General features: G+C 34.9%; 2 protein-coding genes across 4 annotated transcripts; one reads left to right on the top strand and one right to left on the bottom strand.

Annotated features, from left to right (window-relative positions):
- Nucleotides 1-567: 567 nt before the first annotated feature.
- On the bottom strand, nt 568-13,873 carry LOC138318210 (major antigen-like). 3 transcript variants are annotated; one of them, XR_011207848.1, is made up of 14 exons: nt 13,586-13,873; nt 11,965-12,062; nt 10,247-10,940; nt 9,710-9,901; nt 9,116-9,337; nt 8,355-8,564; nt 8,152-8,226; nt 7,770-7,961; nt 6,919-7,125; nt 6,454-6,663; nt 6,135-6,209; nt 5,348-5,560; nt 2,787-4,784; nt 568-1,943 (listed from the first exon to the last, which is right to left on the bottom strand). XR_011207848.1 is itself a non-coding variant. In XM_069260398.1 (13 exons), exons 2-13 carry the CDS (start codon nt 12,016-12,018, stop codon nt 4,573-4,575), a joined length of 2,556 nt encoding a protein of 851 aa, XP_069116499.1. In that variant the 5' UTR covers nt 12,019-12,062; nt 13,586-13,873; the 3' UTR covers nt 568-4,572. The 3 variants fall into 3 exon arrangements, 2 of the variants coding, with proteins under 2 accessions (XP_069116499.1, XP_069116500.1); XM_069260398.1 differs by having other exon boundaries at nt 568-4,784; XM_069260399.1 differs by lacking the exon at nt 13,586-13,873 and adding an exon at nt 12,432-12,567 and having other exon boundaries at nt 568-4,784.
- A 2,578-nt stretch (nt 13,874-16,451) lies between these two features.
- LOC138319629 (uncharacterized) lies at nt 16,452-19,401 on the top strand. The gene is made up of 3 exons (XM_069262779.1): nt 16,452-16,496; nt 16,885-16,991; nt 18,396-19,401. Exons 1-3 carry the CDS (start codon nt 16,452-16,454, stop codon nt 19,399-19,401), a joined length of 1,158 nt encoding a protein of 385 aa, XP_069118880.1.
- Nucleotides 19,402-19,965: the final 564 nt, after the last annotated feature.

Raw genomic sequence — 19,965 nt, 5'->3', positions numbered from 1 at the left:
CTTCTTAATGAGTTAATGAGGAGAGTTCACCACAGAGAATGTAGATTATGCTGAATGTACATAATTGTTTTCGAGATTTCTGGATTTATAAACTTTACAACGACTGAATCCCACAGAAGATTGTCCATGTTTGGTTATAATGTCTCTTACCTTAATCCTTCAAATCATTTTTGGCTAAAATGTCTTCCGTCAATTTCAAAATAGATCTTTAACGTCACTATTCATATCTTTATCACAATTAACCTTGTTTTCACAGATGTCTTCTTTTTAAAATATCTTAATACAGGTAATGTCAACGTAAAGAGTGTCATCCAATTCATCTGAAGGTATACACAAGTTTGATCGTCATTATTTAAGATATAAGCCACAGGTTTACTATCGTTTTCGGTTCGTTTATCTCCCTTACGTCAGCAACTAATTTGTGTGGCTGGCTGTATCACATGAGTGAATATTCTACCATGGTTGAGTGACTTGATAGTACCACTATGCACTTCACCAGCTATGCAAAAAACAAATGAGTAAATTATATTATAAATAATGTACGTGAGTCTACGTCTGTGGAGCAAAAACAACAGGAAGATGTTGCACGCTATGAACACTCTTTATTCAATTTCAACTAGAAATAAGGACGAAAGCTGATAGTATACGGCATCGGTATATATCTAAACCGATATACTGGACATTGTCATCACAGAATGCTATGCATTATATATGAGAGACTGAAATTTGACAATTCAACAATATACAGAGACGGTTAACACATGCAATAAAGAATAGCTTTGAGCTACAATGTAGCTATCACAGAACATCAATACTGATATGGTTGTATGCTGAGCACCGGCTTTATAATTGATATGACTTATATTACTTAAAGTTGTATGGTCTATCACTTTCGCTCTTTTTGTCTTACAGAAAACTGTTTAAGTGTTATACATATTTTTCGCCGTCTGTCTGAGTTTAAAACTTTCTAATTTTACCACTTTTTATAAAGTTACAGCACTGGAAGTATTTTTAATTATAAATGTAAAAAATATTTTTAACGTGTACACGTGAAAAATAGGCTCGAAAGATGCCGAATCATTCCGAACTCTTCCGAACGTCGTCGCGACAATCTCGAAGTAACACGAGAGTTGTAAAACTAAAAGAAAATGTCAACAATGTTTTCATAAACAAAACATGTGGTCGACCTCAGCAAACTAGATTTACAAAGAAATTAATTCTCGCTCATTACAATATTTGATACACGCAATATTGAATTACGTCAATGCATGAATTGGATGGTTCAAATACTCGCTCTGTGGACATATACCAGCACGATTCGCTCATATTAACCAGAAGGAAAACGTAAACAAACACATGTGCGCTTACGCTAGTTACCTTGATCATGATCACCACGTGCAGGGCGAGTGGACGTCAGTCACGTGATACGATTCGGAATTCCGACAAAACCCGAAGGTACTGAACATGGCGGTGATTGAAGGCGCTTTATTCAAAACCAGAAATATATGATTCCTAGATTTCGGCTCTCTTACAGGCTGCCATATGGTTTTGGGGAGCTTAATCATTAAGTTATATGTCCATGTTCAAATATCAAATATTAAAGCGACATATCGTTACAATGAAAATTACCAGAAATACAACTTTACGATATTCGGAGCTATACACATTGATAAGTACTTATCATGCATTCTGCTAGTCAGATAATATATAAAGCTTTATTCTTTTACACAATCACACAAACATATTATTATAGAAGAGAATTATCACAATCGCACTTAATAGATGTTTTGAAGTCATTTAAAAGCTTTCAGATCTAAACATTCAAGAAACATACCAATGTATGGCTATGACATTGTTTTAAATAATCAATTTTGACTCCACATCTATACGATATGGGTATACGTAATGAATGTTAACCGAAGAGGAGGTATGCATTGGTATACCTAGCTGCGATGACGTAGCTCTGAACGACGGACGGAAGATTTCTGACAGATGGTCGTCGTCAGAGCTACGATTCCGTCCCATTGCCCGTAGTGTTGCAAAACATCCAGCGGTGAAAATGTTGCATTTCATGTGTGTCATGTAATTTTTTAATTAAATTCAACAATATCAAACATTTTTAACATAAAATGATTATTTATTTACCCACCTCCATGTCTAAATTATGTTTTGAAGCACTTTTGAATGGCTCACATCTCCGACACGGCTCACTTGGCCGCCATGATGCTTCTCGTTAGAAAGTCTCGCGCTCCAAATATGGCACCTAGTACCTTATATGGAATGACCTACAAATTTTCACTACGAAAGAAATAAATGTTACAAAGTTTTTAACATGAGCTTTAAAAATTCTTTTTTGCTTAATTCTTAATAATACTTACATTTGTTCATTTTCACCATATTTATTCTTAGTTTGTTGGCTTTTTAAAACTTTTAAACATATTTTACCTGTTGAGTGTTTCATTTCGTCACGGTTTCCGGTAAATCAAACATGGCGGCGTATTTGAACAGAATTATACATGTGTTGTGTTTGCCTTGGATTTTACCACTAATAGTTGATGAAAGATTATAATCGAAAGGTTTGTGAATTGAATATTGATCATAGTTAAGCGTTGTCAGAACAATACAGTTACATAAGGATAATACCCGAAAAATATATTTTTATCAGTCTCAAAGTGCCCGATGTGGATCACATCGGGGCTTGCAACACTAGCGGCAACGGGGTGGAATTCATACCCTGCCGGGAACCGGAGTGGAGGCAGGGTATGATTATTCGTTCTATGGTATACCAACCTGGGTACGTGCAGGTTGTGAATCCTGAGCCTGCGATGCATACCGACTCTGAGGTAAATATCCGACATAGCGCAGAACCGAAAGTATATGCGGCGAAATAGTCGAATTGTTAGCGAGTCAGTATTTCGGATGAACCAGGAAGTGCGTGTCGACTTCGAAACCTTGGATCAATGTTGTTTTTTTTTCATTTTAGTAAAAACATAAACATAATTTCCCAATATGAAATTTGATTGTTTAACTCAATCGGAACCCTTCCCGCGATACACATGGTATATATATACATGTAGGACACAACTAGCGACTGCAGGAGGATACTACTTCAAGTCAACATTTAAATGACGATATTTCATTTTATAGAAAAAAAACTGAACAACGAATAATACAGTCTACGAATATGGAGCTTGTTGCTTTACAAAATACATGTGTAAAAAACTAATTACAATTTGATAACATTGCATTCAATGAGAGTGCGTATCGTGATTTGCAATCAGAATTGTATTTTTAATTGTGAAAACGTAATTAATTAATCGCTTGTATTTGGTGTGTCTTTTTATAGATTTATTATAATAATACGCTAAAAAGAAATAAACTTTTTAAAAACTGTGTAATGTGTGCTATCTTTATTTTACCGACAATTTTACGGACATACATGTATAAATATATTTTCCGAATATCATGATGTCTTTGTACACCATACGCGTATTATATACAAAGGCGACAACTTTACTCTTGCGATTTTTAAATAATGATGCAAGGGACCTTCGTTTTCGCAATATTGATTTTATGTGCCCCTGTGATCCAGGACCCAGACAGCCTCCCAATGTAACAAACCCCTGTGGTCTTACCCATGTTCCATACCCTACAGCTATGCATGGACGCAGGTTGATAACCAAATACTAACTCGCGTATGTGCTCGAAACAGGTTAGTATTCAAATACTAAACTGTACTCGTGCATTGTAACGGGCAATACATTCAATAACAACTCCAATCAAACAAAGGAGCTATGCGGTAAATATATGGGAAGCTATAAGGCTCACACAGGAAAATCTTTTCCGGGATAACAAAAATCCTATATGTGGCGGCCGCCACTTAAATAATCATTATGTGTGCTATAATTTACTTTGTGTGCGTAAATTCACTACCGTTCATTTTTTTACATATAGCAAGGAAACCAGTGAGATAATTCTATAAAATATACAGTTTTGGAATATATGGCACATTTTACTCAACAAAACACTCACATGTACTAGCAGTGCTTTAAAAATAATAGGGAATACACAAAGTGTATTGAACACGACAGATGAAATGATATTACACACACGCACACAGAACAATGGTAGTGATGGGTCATTGCAATTGATAGAATACTCTACATATATATGTATATTAAATTCAAATTCAAGAACAAAACTGACACCAGTTGTAACTACGTTGTATACTGTTTATCATGTGTTACATTGTCTAAAGTATCAGAGATTGACGTCGACTTACTCAATAGACTAAAACATAATAAAATGAGGTAGACCTACTTATGAGTTTACCTTAATACATTGGTTGGCTTTCTCTAGATTTTTTCCAACAACGGGAAGGTAAAGATGCATACTATGTTTTATGTGTATCTACGAAGGGCATATCAATGCACAAAGGTCGTCTAAATATATACATCAATAACCATCCATTCCGAAATTCGATAAGTCACAATTTAAAATAATGTATTGAAAACAAACCACTTTTAAGAACAAATAGAAATGATATGCGCTACAATCACAGCCAATGATGAATCAATGTTGCTTTAGAAGGGTTACTATTTGGTCGATAGCGCTGTTATTGATATCACACTCATACAATTCGTTGTCGTTGTTGAACACTATGTCTAGAATGCCTCCCAAATGTTGTACAGCATCTCCTGTTAAATGTTCCCTGGTGGGTGTGATCAGTGATATGTTTTCCTCGTCGATGTAATGGAGAGCAATAATGTATGTGTCCGCATTACCTGTGTAAACAAATGTTTTCAAAATATTCAAAGTGAGCTGAATTCATATAATTTTATAAAAGAGTTTTCTTCCAACCGAATATGTCTCAATAAACTGATAATGTCTATAACATGGCAGGTTTAGAAGATATGTACCGTATATAAGATTTTTTTTATCAAATAACTAAGTATGTTACATTGGCCATCACAGTAAATATAGAGTTTAAGTTATATGATAGTTATAATCATATTATTCTCGCTCGGTAATTTTTACATTTAGACGAGGCACTCGCTTAAACCTCATTTTTCAATTTCATGATTAACTGACTCAAGTTTGATAAACATGATAAACAACACTCGATTGTTCGGGAACGCCTGCATCTCTCTGAAGTTGCTCAAGCAACGAGCACTTTGGGCTGGATTTATTTGAAGAAATGGTCACTATTGTCATATCATCGACGCTATATCATGTCATTGACAAGACTAACGTTTAAATTCTGATTGATAGTTCGTAACTTTTCTTCATTATCAATTACGTATGTTTAACATTTTACCTAAGCATCGCTGTCTAAAAGCAAACATACCTTTGATTCCTTGTATAGCGGCCTGCACATAGGTATTTAGACTGATCACAAATGACAGGCCTTTGGTTACATTTGTTGTACTAGTTAACACAATGGAAAAGTCGATATTCTCCAAATCAAAAATTCCTCCCAGCATCCTCTTCAGTTCCTTAAACACCACATCAGTCATAGGCTTGTCTATACCACTCCGATTACCGCGACGTACCTTCATAGCTGCATAGGGAATGAAAGAAAAGTGAATTTGATTTTTTAACTCTTTAACTAGTGGATTTTTTCGTTTACATAATCATCTTCTCATAAAAGTACAATTTATGCGAGTATCGCCAAAAATAAGTGAATAAACTTGTTTTAAAAGTAGAGGCCAAACGATCAATCTTTGTTACCAAAGGTAGATAACTCTGTATTGAAAATTATCGCAACATCAATCATTCATTCATTCATTGCTGTGCCAAAGATACTGGAGAATACTATTTATATTTAACTCCCAAACGGGAAAATGCAATTGTTTCTGCTTTATTTAAATATAACAATAATCGGGATTCATAGATGTTTGGTTTTATTAGTTTAATGTCCTATTAACAGCCAGGGTCATGTAAGGACGTGCCAGGTGTGTTGGTGGATAAAACCACCGACCAGCGGTCAGTACCTGGCAAATGCCCCTCATAGGATTCGAACCCGCATCCCAGAGATGGAGGGCTCGTGGTTATATATTGGGACATCTTAACCACTCGTCCATCTCGGCCCCGGATTTATAAATAAAACAAAATAAAGAAGAACTCGATACTACCTATGGGTCTTCTTCCTAGACGTGGTGTATCTACCGAAGCTTTTTTCAATTTGTGTGTCTCTTGCTCTTTTACACCTTGTCAAAACACACAAAAAATGATAGATAAGACAAAAGAAAAGAAAACAATTGAAACTGGGAAAGAATATAAACCCAACATGTTTTCAAATTTGTATTGATGTTCAATGAAAAGGACTAATGGCACAGGGGAGCAAAATTATTTATAACGCGTAGATATGATGAAGTAGCGCCGTATACAAGCTCCAAATATGACACGAACTGCCTTTTAAAAAGGTTGTATTGGTACCACTACTAAACTCACCCAGTTCATCCGTCAAGCCTTCGTGGTCTTTTTTTAAGTCCCTCAGTTCCGACGATGTGTCGTCGTGATAGCGACGTAGAGACTTTATCTCTTCTCGATGTGACTGTCTCTCTCTTTTCAGGCGCGATATCTCTCTTTCGTAGCTTTCATTGTGGTTCCTCTCGTACCTCTCTCCTTTCCGCATTTTGGAGAGATCCGAACTATGATCGTCTTATAAAGAAAATGAAGAATTAGGAAGAGATAGACGTACGCTTCATGTATCTGTTATCGAAACAAATGTATGGTCCCCCTAGTGTAAGAGTTAAGAAGACTGTTGCATTGCTTCCAAACATAAATATTAAAAATACATATTAAATATACCAGCAAGGAAAGGAGGCGTCAATATTATTTATATTAGATATGATGATTGTATAATGCATTAATATAATATTTATATATTAAATAATAAAAATGTATTGTACTTACCTAATTCTCGCATCAGTCTATCATTGTCTCTCTGGAGATCTCTCATTACTGATTTCATCTCCTCATTTGTTCTGTGGAGATGATCGTTTTTATCCTGCAGTGTCTTTCTCTCTGTATGTAACTGTGTAATCTCCCTTTTAATTGATGTGCTGTCTTTTTGTAAAATGGCATCACCTTGATCCATGTTCAGTCTGTCTGTAGTGTCTCCTGGTGTGGAGTTGACACAAACACGACATCAATTTAATATAAACTGATCACTGTGTAGAAGATCCTTTGATTTCGTTGATTCTATTAAATCACGATTATGCATGGATGCTGTCAACATTATTCTATATTATTTTCCATAGTCTAACAAGATAGTTACAACCTATGAAATAATTTGAAAATTGTCAACAACGATAAAAAAATCAAACATACTTCTCTTGTTAAACAGATCATTTATCACAGTTATCAGATCGTTTATTTTGCATGGCAAATATGTCTTACATTCGTAACCAGCAAAACAAAAAACACAATAAACGTCTCTGAGAGGACCCAGAAAGACCTTAAAAAGTTTTAAACAAATTTCTAAGCAATTGGTTTTTTCTTCGTTTTATCTTTGTTTGGTATTCAAGGCCTAGAGAGTGACTTCTGTGGTATAAGATCGCGTGATTAAAGTTACATTTCTACGCTTTAATTGTGTTATGCCCTTAATTATAAATGAACCCTAATGCAATTCCAATATTTTTTTCCTTTGTAAATGCCTTTAATATGACATAAAAGCAAACTTTTCCCGCCATCATTTCTTTTAGACTATACATGATTTGCCGTCTAAATAACTACAAAGTAATTAGAATACATGTGAATAATACCTGAATGTATTGCCCCGACACCTGTTTCTTTTTCCTTGACAGGTACAGCTGAATCGCCATCCTTCTTTGTCTTATTTATTAGGCCCGACTTTTCTTGTCCAGTGTGCCGCTCTGTGGTCTGAGTCTGACGTCTCTCCATGATATCGCCCTCCTCCCCATTATCGTATCTACCACCAGGTGCGCTAAAGGTGTCTAATGAAACATTTCACCAATCAATTATAATGTATTACTAATACATGTGTTTTTACAATCACAACATGACATTACATATCATTTTTTAGTCGTCAAACAAAATATTCATATTTACATTATTCATTTTTACATTAGGACACAGTTCAATCATATTATACGAAACGTATGAAAATACTATAGTGTAAATTACCTAAGGATCGCCTCTCTATATGTTGGCTGTTTTCCAGTGCCCTTTTCAGTTCATGTATCTCTCGTTCTTTCGCACCTTTATAAAATGGATAAAGTAACATTTCAGTAAATGAGTTGATACATCGGTTTCTTATCTTTATGACATAAACAAAAAATTAAAAAAAGATAGATTAAGTTTTCATTTATTTCTTTTATTCTCCTTACCAAGTTCTTCTGTCAGCCCATCATGATCCCTCTGTAAATCTCTCAAAGACGATTTAGTATCATCGTGGGCCCGACGTAAAGAGTCCATCTCCCCCCTGAGAGACTGCCTCTCCCTCTTCAGGCGTGATATCTCTCTATCGTATTTATCGTTATCATCTCTGTTGTATCGATCTCCATTTCTCATTCTGGAAAGCTCCGAGTTGTTGTTGTCTATTGGTAGCAAAAGTATGCATTGGTCAATGAGTGAGAAAATATTTTTATATGAATAATATGCAATTGTTAAGTTTTTACATAGAGTTGATAAAACATGTTGGTTAAAACTTGAATTTATTATATCATTATAATACCGTTAGAATGTAAAATGTACATTAACTTATGTGTGCCTATCATTCCGAGTGACAGACAAAGTAACTATGATAGGTCAAAATAGATAATGTCCTGATAAACTAGTGTACCAAGTATAGCGGGGTTGGACTGGGTCGAGCATCGCTGACCAGGGAGGCAGTAGCTATAACTCAATCGGTAGAGCAAACCGGCTAGTGTTCGGAGGCCCTGGCTTCGAATCGCGGTTGGCTACTTCATTTTCACCTTTCCTGTTACACTATCTTTATCGTTCAAATCAACTTTATTGTAATGTCCATCTAATTACACGGATCCAAAATCTGACAATGAAGTTGTTGGACACGCATAGGAGGATAACTATGTTATATGCATACACGTATTGAACAATCTTTAGCATGTTGCAAGCCAGCAATACTTACCTAGTTCTCGCGTCAGTTTATCATTGTCTCTTTGGAGATCTTTCATCGCTGATGTCACCTCCTCGTTTGTTCTCTGTAGTTGATCATTTTTGTCCTGGAGTTCCTTCTTCTCCCTTTTCAATTGTGTGATAACACCTCTGAATTCGTCGTTTTCCTTTTGAACGATTGAAGCACCTCGCTCTATCTTTTTCAACCTTGCTATCGTTTCTTCTGGAGTTGAATCTATTTAAAAGTTTGCTTGCCTATATCATATGATTTTTATAAGTATGCTAACAATTTTTTATGAAATGGGTTTTTGAGTTGTTGTTGTGTAATTCTTGCTTGGAACAAATTTAAGTTTTGAATATATTGATTGTACGTATGCTGAAGGTAAGGTAGCTTTTTGTATCCTTTTTATCACTAAGGATAGTTTCGGTACTAAAATCGCACCATTGGGTATCCACAATGAAAGTTCATATCATAATTTAATCATCAAAAAGTAAACTGTCGACTGAAAATGCCATAAAGCATTGTTTTCAATTTAATACAGACATACATTTGTATGAAATCTGAGCGGAATTTGAAACTTTGGATGGCTGTATCAGAAAGTATTACCTGCAGACACTTCTTCACTCCCTATCCCGCCATTGGTATCAGGCGCCGCCGATACATTGTCGCTTTGAGTCCTGTTGATTGGTCCTGACTTCCCATGACCGGTTTGTCGTTCTGTCGTCGGGATTTGTCGCCGATTCCTTAGATCACCCTCGTTCTCATTTTCATATACGCCCGTTGGTGCACTGGAGGTGTCTGAGATAATGCTCAATCAATTATTGACATATCATTGCCATAGGCCAAGGATTAGAGTAGTTAATTATCCAAAAATATCCAAAATATTTAAAACAATCATTTAATAAACAAAACGACAAGTCAATCATAAGTAAGTAAGGCGATTTGTTTGATTTGCAATGGTTGATGTTTACTCATTGCAATACATTATTTCTAAATATATTATTTAATGAAAAATAAGTATAAGTTATTTTTTATTTACATAACTGTAACTAAAACTATTGATTTTAATGAATAAATGAATAGACAAATGAACATGTTGAGGACCGACATCATAGTACTAAATATACATTAAGTGACACATACAAGAGTCGGAATGTCGCACCCTTACATCCGCCGACTCGGCTGCCTCCCTCCTTGCTCTTTCCTCGTCCAGTAACTCTCGGTGTTTCTTGACGTCGTCTTCGCTCCTATCAATATCACGGCGAAGTTCTTTGTTACGACGTTCACTAGAATCGAGATCAGATTGTAAACGTTTGTTTTCAGATTGATATCGTCTAAGTTCGCGTTCATACTTCCCATTGGAGACCGCATTTCCAGGCATGGATTTTGCCTTTTTGATATTTTCATCCCTTTCAGTCTCAACCTTCTTCAATCGTTGCTTCAAGTCAAATAGTTCTGTTTGTTTTTCTAATAACTGCTTTTTAAATGAATTTTCTAATTCCAAAATTTGTTGTGCATGATACTCTTCTTGTGTATAGTACTCTCCCTCACTTTGGTTGTCCGTTTGGGGGTGTTCTATTTGCATAAAGACTTTGGTGATCTCGTTTACGATCTCCTGGCGCTCTGGTGGTAACCTTTTATATTTTGGCTTCTTTTGTAAGTTACCCTCGTCTGAATGTAGTTCTTTATATTTCGAATCAACAGCATTCTTGCAAGATTCACATAGCACCTGGTCAAAGGCAGTCTTTCCTTCATTTAAAGCAACTGATACATTATCAAGTTTGTGTAGATTCGCATTTAGTTCATTGATATTCTTCTTAACCTCGAGTTGTAGGTCCTGGAAAATAGAAAAGATTTTAATTTCATAGTGTAAATTTCTCCTGGATTTAAAATGCCCTATATGCATGTACATATATAATTGACATATATAAAAGTAAGCTGGTTAACAACACACCATTTATATAGTTAGATAACATGTAGTTGCAGTAGTGGTATATAAAACTATGGTATTTGGTGAAAATCCATTTAGTAAAGATACCATCAAAAAAAAATTAAGGTGTTTGAACAACACCGCATATTAATTTTAAAACACAAGTGATTTATTTTTATGTTTGTTTCAATGTCATGTGGAACACTCCATTCTGAATATTCCAATGGTTACTATCACTGTCGTTGTATAGAGGGAATTGAACTGCGTCATTCATCGGTAGATAGGAAGATACTTCGGTAGATCATTCGGCTAGTGTTCGGAGGTCCCGGGTTCGAATCCCGCTCTGGCAGCTACATTTTTCTCCTCTCCTATGTACAAAAACCCACACAAAGTTATCGCCCAGGGCTAAGATAAAAGGAGGTCCCGTATAAATCGAGCTTAAGAACTGTACACAAAGGAAGGAGAAGGGTGTTAGCATGTGATTGGATAAAGTCCGATCCTTGGTTGTAAAATGTTTAGACATCATATCCATAGATGCTATCGGCTAGTTCTTCGGTAGGTTACTTGGATTCGAATGCCCTATCATTCCGCTACATTTTCTCCTTTACTGTTCAGAAATCTTATAGTTAAACCAGGGAATCCACATTATGCATAGGCAGTACATATATATGTATGTTCATTTAGAATTACCAAGAGTGTTGACCCTGAAATAATGTATTAGCTACACCAGGATTTGGAATCATTACACTAGAATAGTATAGATCTCACTGCACTCGGAATTTAAATGCCATTATACACATTGACATAATCCCATCTATATCTTCACGATAATCACTTATTTTATATGAAATAAGTTTTCTACAATGTTTTTATTCTTTCACATTATTATCTTATAATCAAAAGGTAAATTTAATAAAAGAAAAAAAAAAACCTTTAATATTGTCGTGGCATCTGCCTTATGCTCCTGTGACCACGACAAATCCATGTTAACAGAGGAGACGAATAACCGCTTCCCGGGGTATTATACAACTAAAACAAAACAATCAGTATGATTCTTACCTAATAAAGAAATAATATGGTAACACATATGTGGATTGGCCTGATGCCTATTAGAGATAGAAGATAAATAAACCAATATAATGATAGATTGTTTTGTTCATAGGATGTCTCGATTACACCAATCACGAATTACGCGTAATCAGCACATTTTATACATGTATTTAAGAAAACCTCATCAGTATCGATAATTGCAGAAGACAGGAGTATCCAGCATATAATCATCGAGCTATGGTCAGCACCTGGCAAATATCTAACGTATAACATGAATAACAATATTAACTTCATATGGAGGCATGTCGTGGAACATGACACCACTAAATTGATGAATTACCGACGTACGTGTAAACGAAACGCAATGAAGTGTTATATACCAATCCAAGAAATATGAACACATATACAAATCATCCGTTATGCTTCACTGCGTCTAGCATTACTTTCACTTAATTATCAGTCAAACTTATGTTGTTATCTCGTTCCCGAAGACTTTTGATAAGAAGGTCCATCACTGCTAGCATTTCGATCGAATGATGTTAACGCTTCAGTACAGTCGTGTGTACGTCAACTTTACTTTCATCTATAACAATCCATTAGAAGATCATTGAATAATAGTGAATTGGTACGAAGCATATACCAAAGTGTATAATGTATATCCATATAGACGCAGTATAACAGCACTATGAATTCAATATCTATTCCTATATATACATGGCAGCATGCACTAACTCCCATGACCTCGATAATGTGAATAATAAAATAACCACTAACCCAAACGGGACAAAAAGACGAGTACGCCTGAACTTGTCAGATCGTAATATTATATACCAGTCGCCTGGTAGTTCTTCAATCAATACACTATAAATAGGTGCATTCAGGCATGGCGATATAAAGCAAACCCAAGGCACGCAATGTCACTGACAACAAAGACGGTTATCAGGACTTTTTAAAAACATACTGTATAGGAAGTAAATGAGTGTTCTATATTCATTACCGTATATTTCTCACAAATACTGTTAGATAAATTAACGACCTGATATCTTTTTTATATCTACAATTTCCAAATGGTCATAAATTTGGTTTTAAACGTTGTTTCGACTTGTCATGTCTCCTAATACACTGTATATACATAGAGAACACTCTTTGACTGATATATCGATTTTGCACACATGCTGTATATTAAATCAAAGACATGGAATGGCGTAAAACATATTTTCAAAGAAACCCGATATCCACACCTGCAATACATGTTGCTATATTAAGTAAGAAACTTTTCACTTTCTTTTCTGTTCGGTTTTCCTTGGGTCTGCATGTGTTACATAGTTCTAAATAAAACGATTTCACAATAATTTCCTATTTGGTTGATAACATATATAACTTGTAAATTGCCTGTATTCTATTTTTAACACAATTTACCACTCGGGTTGCAGTTTAGAGATAACTGTCTTTTCAGTAGGACGTGAATGCCATAGATATACTTTATCTCAAATCGTACTTACCTGTCCACCGATTTTCGTGGACCTTCTCCTTTCCCGAGGTCGACAGGAGATAGCCAAAGACTATTCCACTGAAAGGTAAGAAATTTCATCAGGGGAGGCTATCCTTTGACATAACATATATTCAGTACGTGTGTAAAAAACGGGAACTGCGCTAATGTATAATGAACATAATTACGAACAGCATTATAATTCGCTTACGGCTATTTAAAAATGGACGTCTTCGTTAGAACGAAACCTCCGTTATTTAGCTATATTAATTTCGTCTCGTGTAAGGCGTCATGTTATTGACAGTATATACAGATATTAAAATACTAAAATCCACAAACTAGCTTGTTTATTAATTTGTCATTATGTAATGTCCTGACTTTCTCTTACACCCTTTATGCTTTTAAAAAAAGAGTACTCAATTAAAAGAACGAAAAACAGTATTTAGAACAATAACAGTATCTCAACAAAAAATAATGAAAGTGTTTTTGAACACTAATACTTTTAAAAGGTAAAATGAATGGTTTATCGAAATCAAATTGAAACAAGGATTTTTCTTAGTTAATTTTCAATAGTTATTTCTACTGCACAGATCAAACACTCAATACGAAATATGGATATTCCTACTTTCGGTTCTGTTAAATTATCTGTTTCTTAAAATAGATTTTTTTTATTTCGTTTGTTCAGTGTGAGTGTAGTTTAAGCAAGGGATATCGTGTATACAGGTGTGTATCACATAATATTGATGAGTATACAGACATTAGTTACATTAAATCATGACTGCATTTACATATATAGCTTTGTGAATTATATTTCTTGTGTATAGTTATGTTTTAAACAGCCTAAACACAATATCCATCAATTATTTTGTTCGTGTTTGTGTAAACTGCCTAACACACACTTTTCAACTATTTTGATTTCTTTAAAGGTTAAATAAATTATTTATAGAAAGTAAAAAGACAAGAGAAATTTGCTTTCGTATTGTGTTTGTTGTGTCTGTAGGTGGTTTGTCTATCATTTCTAACAGAAATAGGACAAAGCCACGAAGGTAAAATACGACGTATGGATATCCATACTTTCAGTTCTGTTAAATTGCATGTCTCCTTAAAATAGGTTATTATTTTAATTACATGTATATTCAAGGCTTTTTTCAACTTATTAATAAATACAGAATTTCGGAGTATAGCTTTGTAATATTATTTGGTTGTGGGTAGCAGTATGGCTTAGAATGAACTTTTATCCTTGGTATATATTTGAACAGTGTTTACCATTATATATAACGGATATTAATTTTATTGCATTTTTAGCCATTGAAAATGATAAAACGAGAGGAAAACATGACAGAATTTACAGAAACGGAACAAATGACGTTTCGAAATATGATTGGGGGTGGTCCAAAATCGTTTACAAAACTTTATAGTGCAAAAGAGGACGGAATCGACACGACAATATTTCACCCGGATGTGTGACAACAAAGGGCCGACCTTGACATTGGTGTACACCAAAGCCGGAGAAGTTTATGGAGGGTACACTTCCGTCAGCTGGCAGTCGTATTCCAACAAACATGTCTTACGACAGTCAAGCGTTCATTTTCAACCTCGGTAATGAGGAGGATGTGCCAATCATGTTTCGCGTACAGAATCCCGAGTCTGCGGTGTTATTGGACGAACGTAGAGGACCAACCTTTGGAGGTCGTCATGACACCAGTACGGTATTGGGGCAAAAAGAGAGGACCAACGTTTGGAGGTGGCCCTGATATTAAACTACACATTGAAAAGGAAGATGGTGAAGATGAACTAATGCTGCAGATTTCTCTAGGCTCCTATCTCCGTCGCGATGAACGCGTAAAGATATGGTTATCTTTTCGCGTACATGGTATGCTATCACACTAAACTGTTTTAATAAAAATGTCATATTTTTAAAACTTGCCAACCATTTAATATGTATCAACAGACTAAGATTAATAAAGATAATGATTTTAATGGAAAGAAAACGCCTCGTCATTTAATGTATATTATTACTTTTTTATATGTATAATTATACTTTTTTATATATGTATCATATAATATTATTTACTTTTTTATATGTATAATTATTACTTTTTATATATTGTAAATCCTATTTTATTACTTTATTCGACTTTATTATATGTATATAGATATTACATTTATTTTTATATGTATATGCACATAACTTTTTTAAATGTATAATTATAACTTATAATATAAAATGATATAGATTATTACTTTTTTATATGTATTTATTACTTTTTTTATATGTATATTATTACTTTTTTATGATGTTATATTATTACTTTTTATATGTATATTATTACTTTTTTATATGTAATATTATATTACTTTTTTATATGATTATATTTATTACTTTTTTTATAATATAATTGGTTAAATGTGGTAATATATTGACATTTAAGCAATAATAGTAAATAGTTTCATTGTTGTTGTTTATTTGACTTCAACGTACCCACAACGAATTACTGGAACTGCAGTGGAGATCTGAGCCAATATTTTTGATGAAGAGGTAACATAATTTAAACATGTTTTCAACTAGACAAAGAAGGAGCCTAAATGTACATAAACATTAAATCATAATCGTATAACTAAGATTTTAATTTGAATATATAAACAAAACCGAAATTGCTGCACATGAACCTGTACCTGCAGTGTCGACCTTATTTTGTTGTTATTAGTATCTACAGACCCTGAAGGACGAAATTGAAGACTATTGGCCCACTTAGTAGATATGGGCCGTGGCCGAGGAAGCCTTACAACATTTTAATATACTGTTCATCGGGCCAGTCGGAGCTGGAAAGTCGAGCTTCCTCAACTCGGTAGAGTCATTTTTTCGCGGTCACGTGACAATGACTGCAGGAGCCGGAAGTAGAGACAAAAGTGTTACTTCGGCAGTAAGTATTGTCTTTCATTAATTATATTAAATATCAAACTTTTCCCGTGTTATTTATTCAAGTTATTTAGTTCATTGACGTGTTGTGCAAGAAGTTTTAAGATAAGATGATAAAAGAATGCACTATCAAACGTTAGAGCATCGTATTGGAAATAAAATATTTCGTGTTTGAAATCAATCACCTGAATTACAAATATAACCGTTTTTTAAAAAAAAATCTTTTGTCGCCTAACTTTAAGCATTAAACAATAAAGATAACGTCAAATATATGTAGTGTTCGCTTTATATGCACGCCGTATGTATCAACAACCATGACTATTTCATCTATCTAATTCTTATTTATTATGCACTTATTGATAATTGCTCCTACCTACATTTTGATTTGACAGTTTTCGTCGGTATCCCATCACAGCCTCCGACAACAAACGTGCCTTGAAGTTCCGGCTGTGCGACTGTATAGGGTTGGAGAACGGCGTAAGAAACCCATGATTGGCAGGTAAAATCTACAAACAAATAGTTTCTACTATAATATTTAATTAATAAGTACCTAATGTGACACAACATATACACATGGTATTTAGATAAACATTTATTTAGTACTTCCGTTGTGTTTTACAGATTCTTTTTTTTCAAAAATATTATTTTATTCAGTAATACATTGTAAATAACAATACATTTCCCATTCGCATATCTAGGGCTCTCATTCAATTTCCATATTTGTTATATTTTAGATCAAATTTATCTCACTCTTCTCTCTTACCTAATAACAGATGTATTAAGAATTTGCGCTTGCATACATTTCAATCATTCGTCTCATCCACTCAAAAAAATTATATGCAATGAAGTTAATTTAATTAATTTCCACAACAGTTTAAAAATATATCAAGGGAGACAACTCTTACATAATAGTCAGAAGGGAGACTTTCATTCCGTTTCATTCTAATATTCCAGGAAAAAACCAAACACATTTACTCATAAGGAACACCATATTCACCTTAACTTGCACCACTCTCTGCATCTTTTATACAGCTATATTCAACATTCACACATAATAACAATACTTATTGTTACAGTAATACTGCATAGTAAATTGGATTGTTTGCGTAATTAAATAATAATAATGATGATAAATATAGAAGGACACATCAAATCATTATTTGAAGTATAGTTTATAACAAGCTAACCGATATTTACATTATATATAATTCATTTTTCGCAATTTTCAGTCATGTGGACATGACGTACATATGAATTATTTTACATGATGAATAATTTGCGTGCCCCTGTGCTTGGGCTGAGGTGACCAATATTACATTTCACGGTCCCGGAATAGCAGTTGAGATGGGTTGTTTTTATCTTGTACATACGTTCCTTCCACATATTCATAATTCTAAATATAACTATCGAAGACATATATATCTGGATCAAATTACCGATGAAAAGTTACATAACACATATGTATACAAATGTAAGACCACGATCGAGTGTATTGTTGGTACCGATAGGCCTAGGACGTTTCCTTGAATTATTTGCCTAGATGAAATAAATGATTTGTTTTAATGTCCAGGAGACAGGAGTCATCTCGTCTTTCCGTGTCAACACCAAAATAAAGCTAACAGGCCTATTCAAGGACACGTCCTTGGCCTAGCTACTGTAAGATACTGACCGTGTATATATCCGATGTAAATGCTCAGATATATAATTATTTATTCTGTAGTAATAGAGCTACATGTACATGTGTACAGCCCTCACCAGATATTGTGAATAGTTTGAATAGACATGTTTGCATGATATATTAAAAAAAAACGAAACGAAAAAAAATTGCCGCAGGTGGTGAGAATCGAAAGATCAGAAAATCTGCACGTTAACACTAAGCCAGATTTCTGTTTTTTATATACAGTAAGTTTTTTTTTAATAAGAAGACACTAAAGATCAGAAGACCACCTAGAGACATCCTCATCTACAATAAAGCCAACTGGGACAACATAAAGACTGACCTTGAACCATTAAATACACAACTGGACGAACGATCAAACGACAACATAGAGGAGATCTGGCACTCCTTCAAAACAACACTAAACAAATCCATAGACAAAAACATACCCACCAAGCACATCACACACAAATCCAAACTCCCTTGGATAACCCGCCCCATTCGCCAACTCATAAACAAATCCAAACGCTTACACAAACAGCATAAATCCAAACCAGAAATCAAACATAAATATAAAGCAACAAAATCAGAACTACAAAAACAAACCAGAAACGCATACCTCAACTACCTAGAAAAAATGATAACAGACATACCAATAGACGAACCTCGATCCTCACACCCTAACAAAAAACACAATCCCAAAAAACTTTTCTCGTACATAAAAACAACTAAGAAAGAGAACTCTGACATCACAGCCCTACGGAAAGACGGACATCTATTGATGGACACAACTGACAAAGCCAACATCTTAAACCAACAATTCCAGTCTGCTTTCACACAAGAACAGAATACAACCATACCTGACAAAGGACCTTCACCACACCCAATTATGCCAGACATCCACATAACACAACAGGGCATACACAAACTACTGAACAATATAAACCCGCATAAAGCAACTGGCCCCGACAACATCCATGGCAGAATATTGAAAGAACTCAAAGACATCACAGCTCCAATCCTTACAAAAATATTTACATGCTCACTCACCACAGGAACACTTCCCCACGACTGGAAACACGCAAATGTCAATCCCATTTACAAAAAAAGGCGACAAATACAATCCCGCAAACTACAGACCAATATCACTCACATGCATCACATGCAAATTAATGGAACATATAATCACCAGCGCCACCATGTCACATCTGGAAAACAACAACATACTTTACGACAAACAACACGGCTTTAGACCTTCCAGATCGTGCGAAACCCAACTGGCCACGTTCATACACGACCTCACACAAAACCACAACAACAACACGCAGACAGACATCATAATCATGGACTTTGCAAAAGCCTTTGACAAAGTACCACACAAACGCCTTCAGTACAAACTCAAATACTACGGCATCACAGGTAACACACATGCATGGATAACAGATTTTCTTTCACATCGCACCCAGACAGTAATACTTGAGGGCAAACACTCACACAAAATACCAGTAACATCCGGAGTCCCTCAAGGAACCTGTCTGGGCCCCATACTTTTCTTAATATATATCAACGACCTACATGAATACATGAAACACAGCACCCTTAGACTTTTCGCAGACGATAGTATCATTTACAAGACCATACACAAACAAGAAGACACACAGAAACTACAACACGACCTTGACAATGCAGGACAATGGGAACACGACTGGCTAATGCAATTTCACCCCGACAAGTGCAACGTCATCTCCACTACCACCAAACGCAACAAAATCCACCACAACTACACTCTCCATAACCACTCACTTGAACACGTCAA

Source organism: Argopecten irradians, chromosome 3, assembly GCF_041381155.1.
Source record: "Argopecten irradians isolate NY chromosome 3, Ai_NY, whole genome shotgun sequence".
Lineage (NCBI taxonomy): Eukaryota > Metazoa > Mollusca > Bivalvia > Pectinida > Pectinidae > Argopecten > Argopecten irradians.
This window is presented reverse-complemented; position numbering and strand designations above follow the sequence as displayed.

Bases quoted from the DNA above. Each gene is read 5' to 3' on its own strand.
- LOC138318210 (XM_069260398.1), bottom strand. From the start codon at position 12,018: ATGGATTTGTCGTGGTCACAGGAGCATAAGGCAGATGCCACGACAATA. The intron at 10,941-11,964 runs GTTTTTTTTTTT...TCTATTTTCCAG, and splicing joins ATGCCACGACAATATTAAAG to GACCTACAACTCGAGGTTAA. The intron at 8,227-8,354 runs GTAAGGAGAATA...CATTTTATAAAG, and splicing joins TGGGCTGACAGAAGAACTTG to GTGCGAAAGAACGAGAGATA.
- LOC138319629 (XM_069262779.1), top strand. From the start codon at position 16,452: ATGACTGCAGGAGCCGGAAGTAGAGACAAAAGTGTTACTTCGGCA. The intron at 16,497-16,884 runs GTAAGTATTGTC...TTGATTTGACAG, and splicing joins ACAAAAGTGTTACTTCGGCA to TTTTCGTCGGTATCCCATCA. The intron at 16,992-18,395 runs GTAAAATCTACA...TTTTATATACAG, and splicing joins AAGAAACCCATGATTGGCAG to TAAGTTTTTTTTTAATAAGA.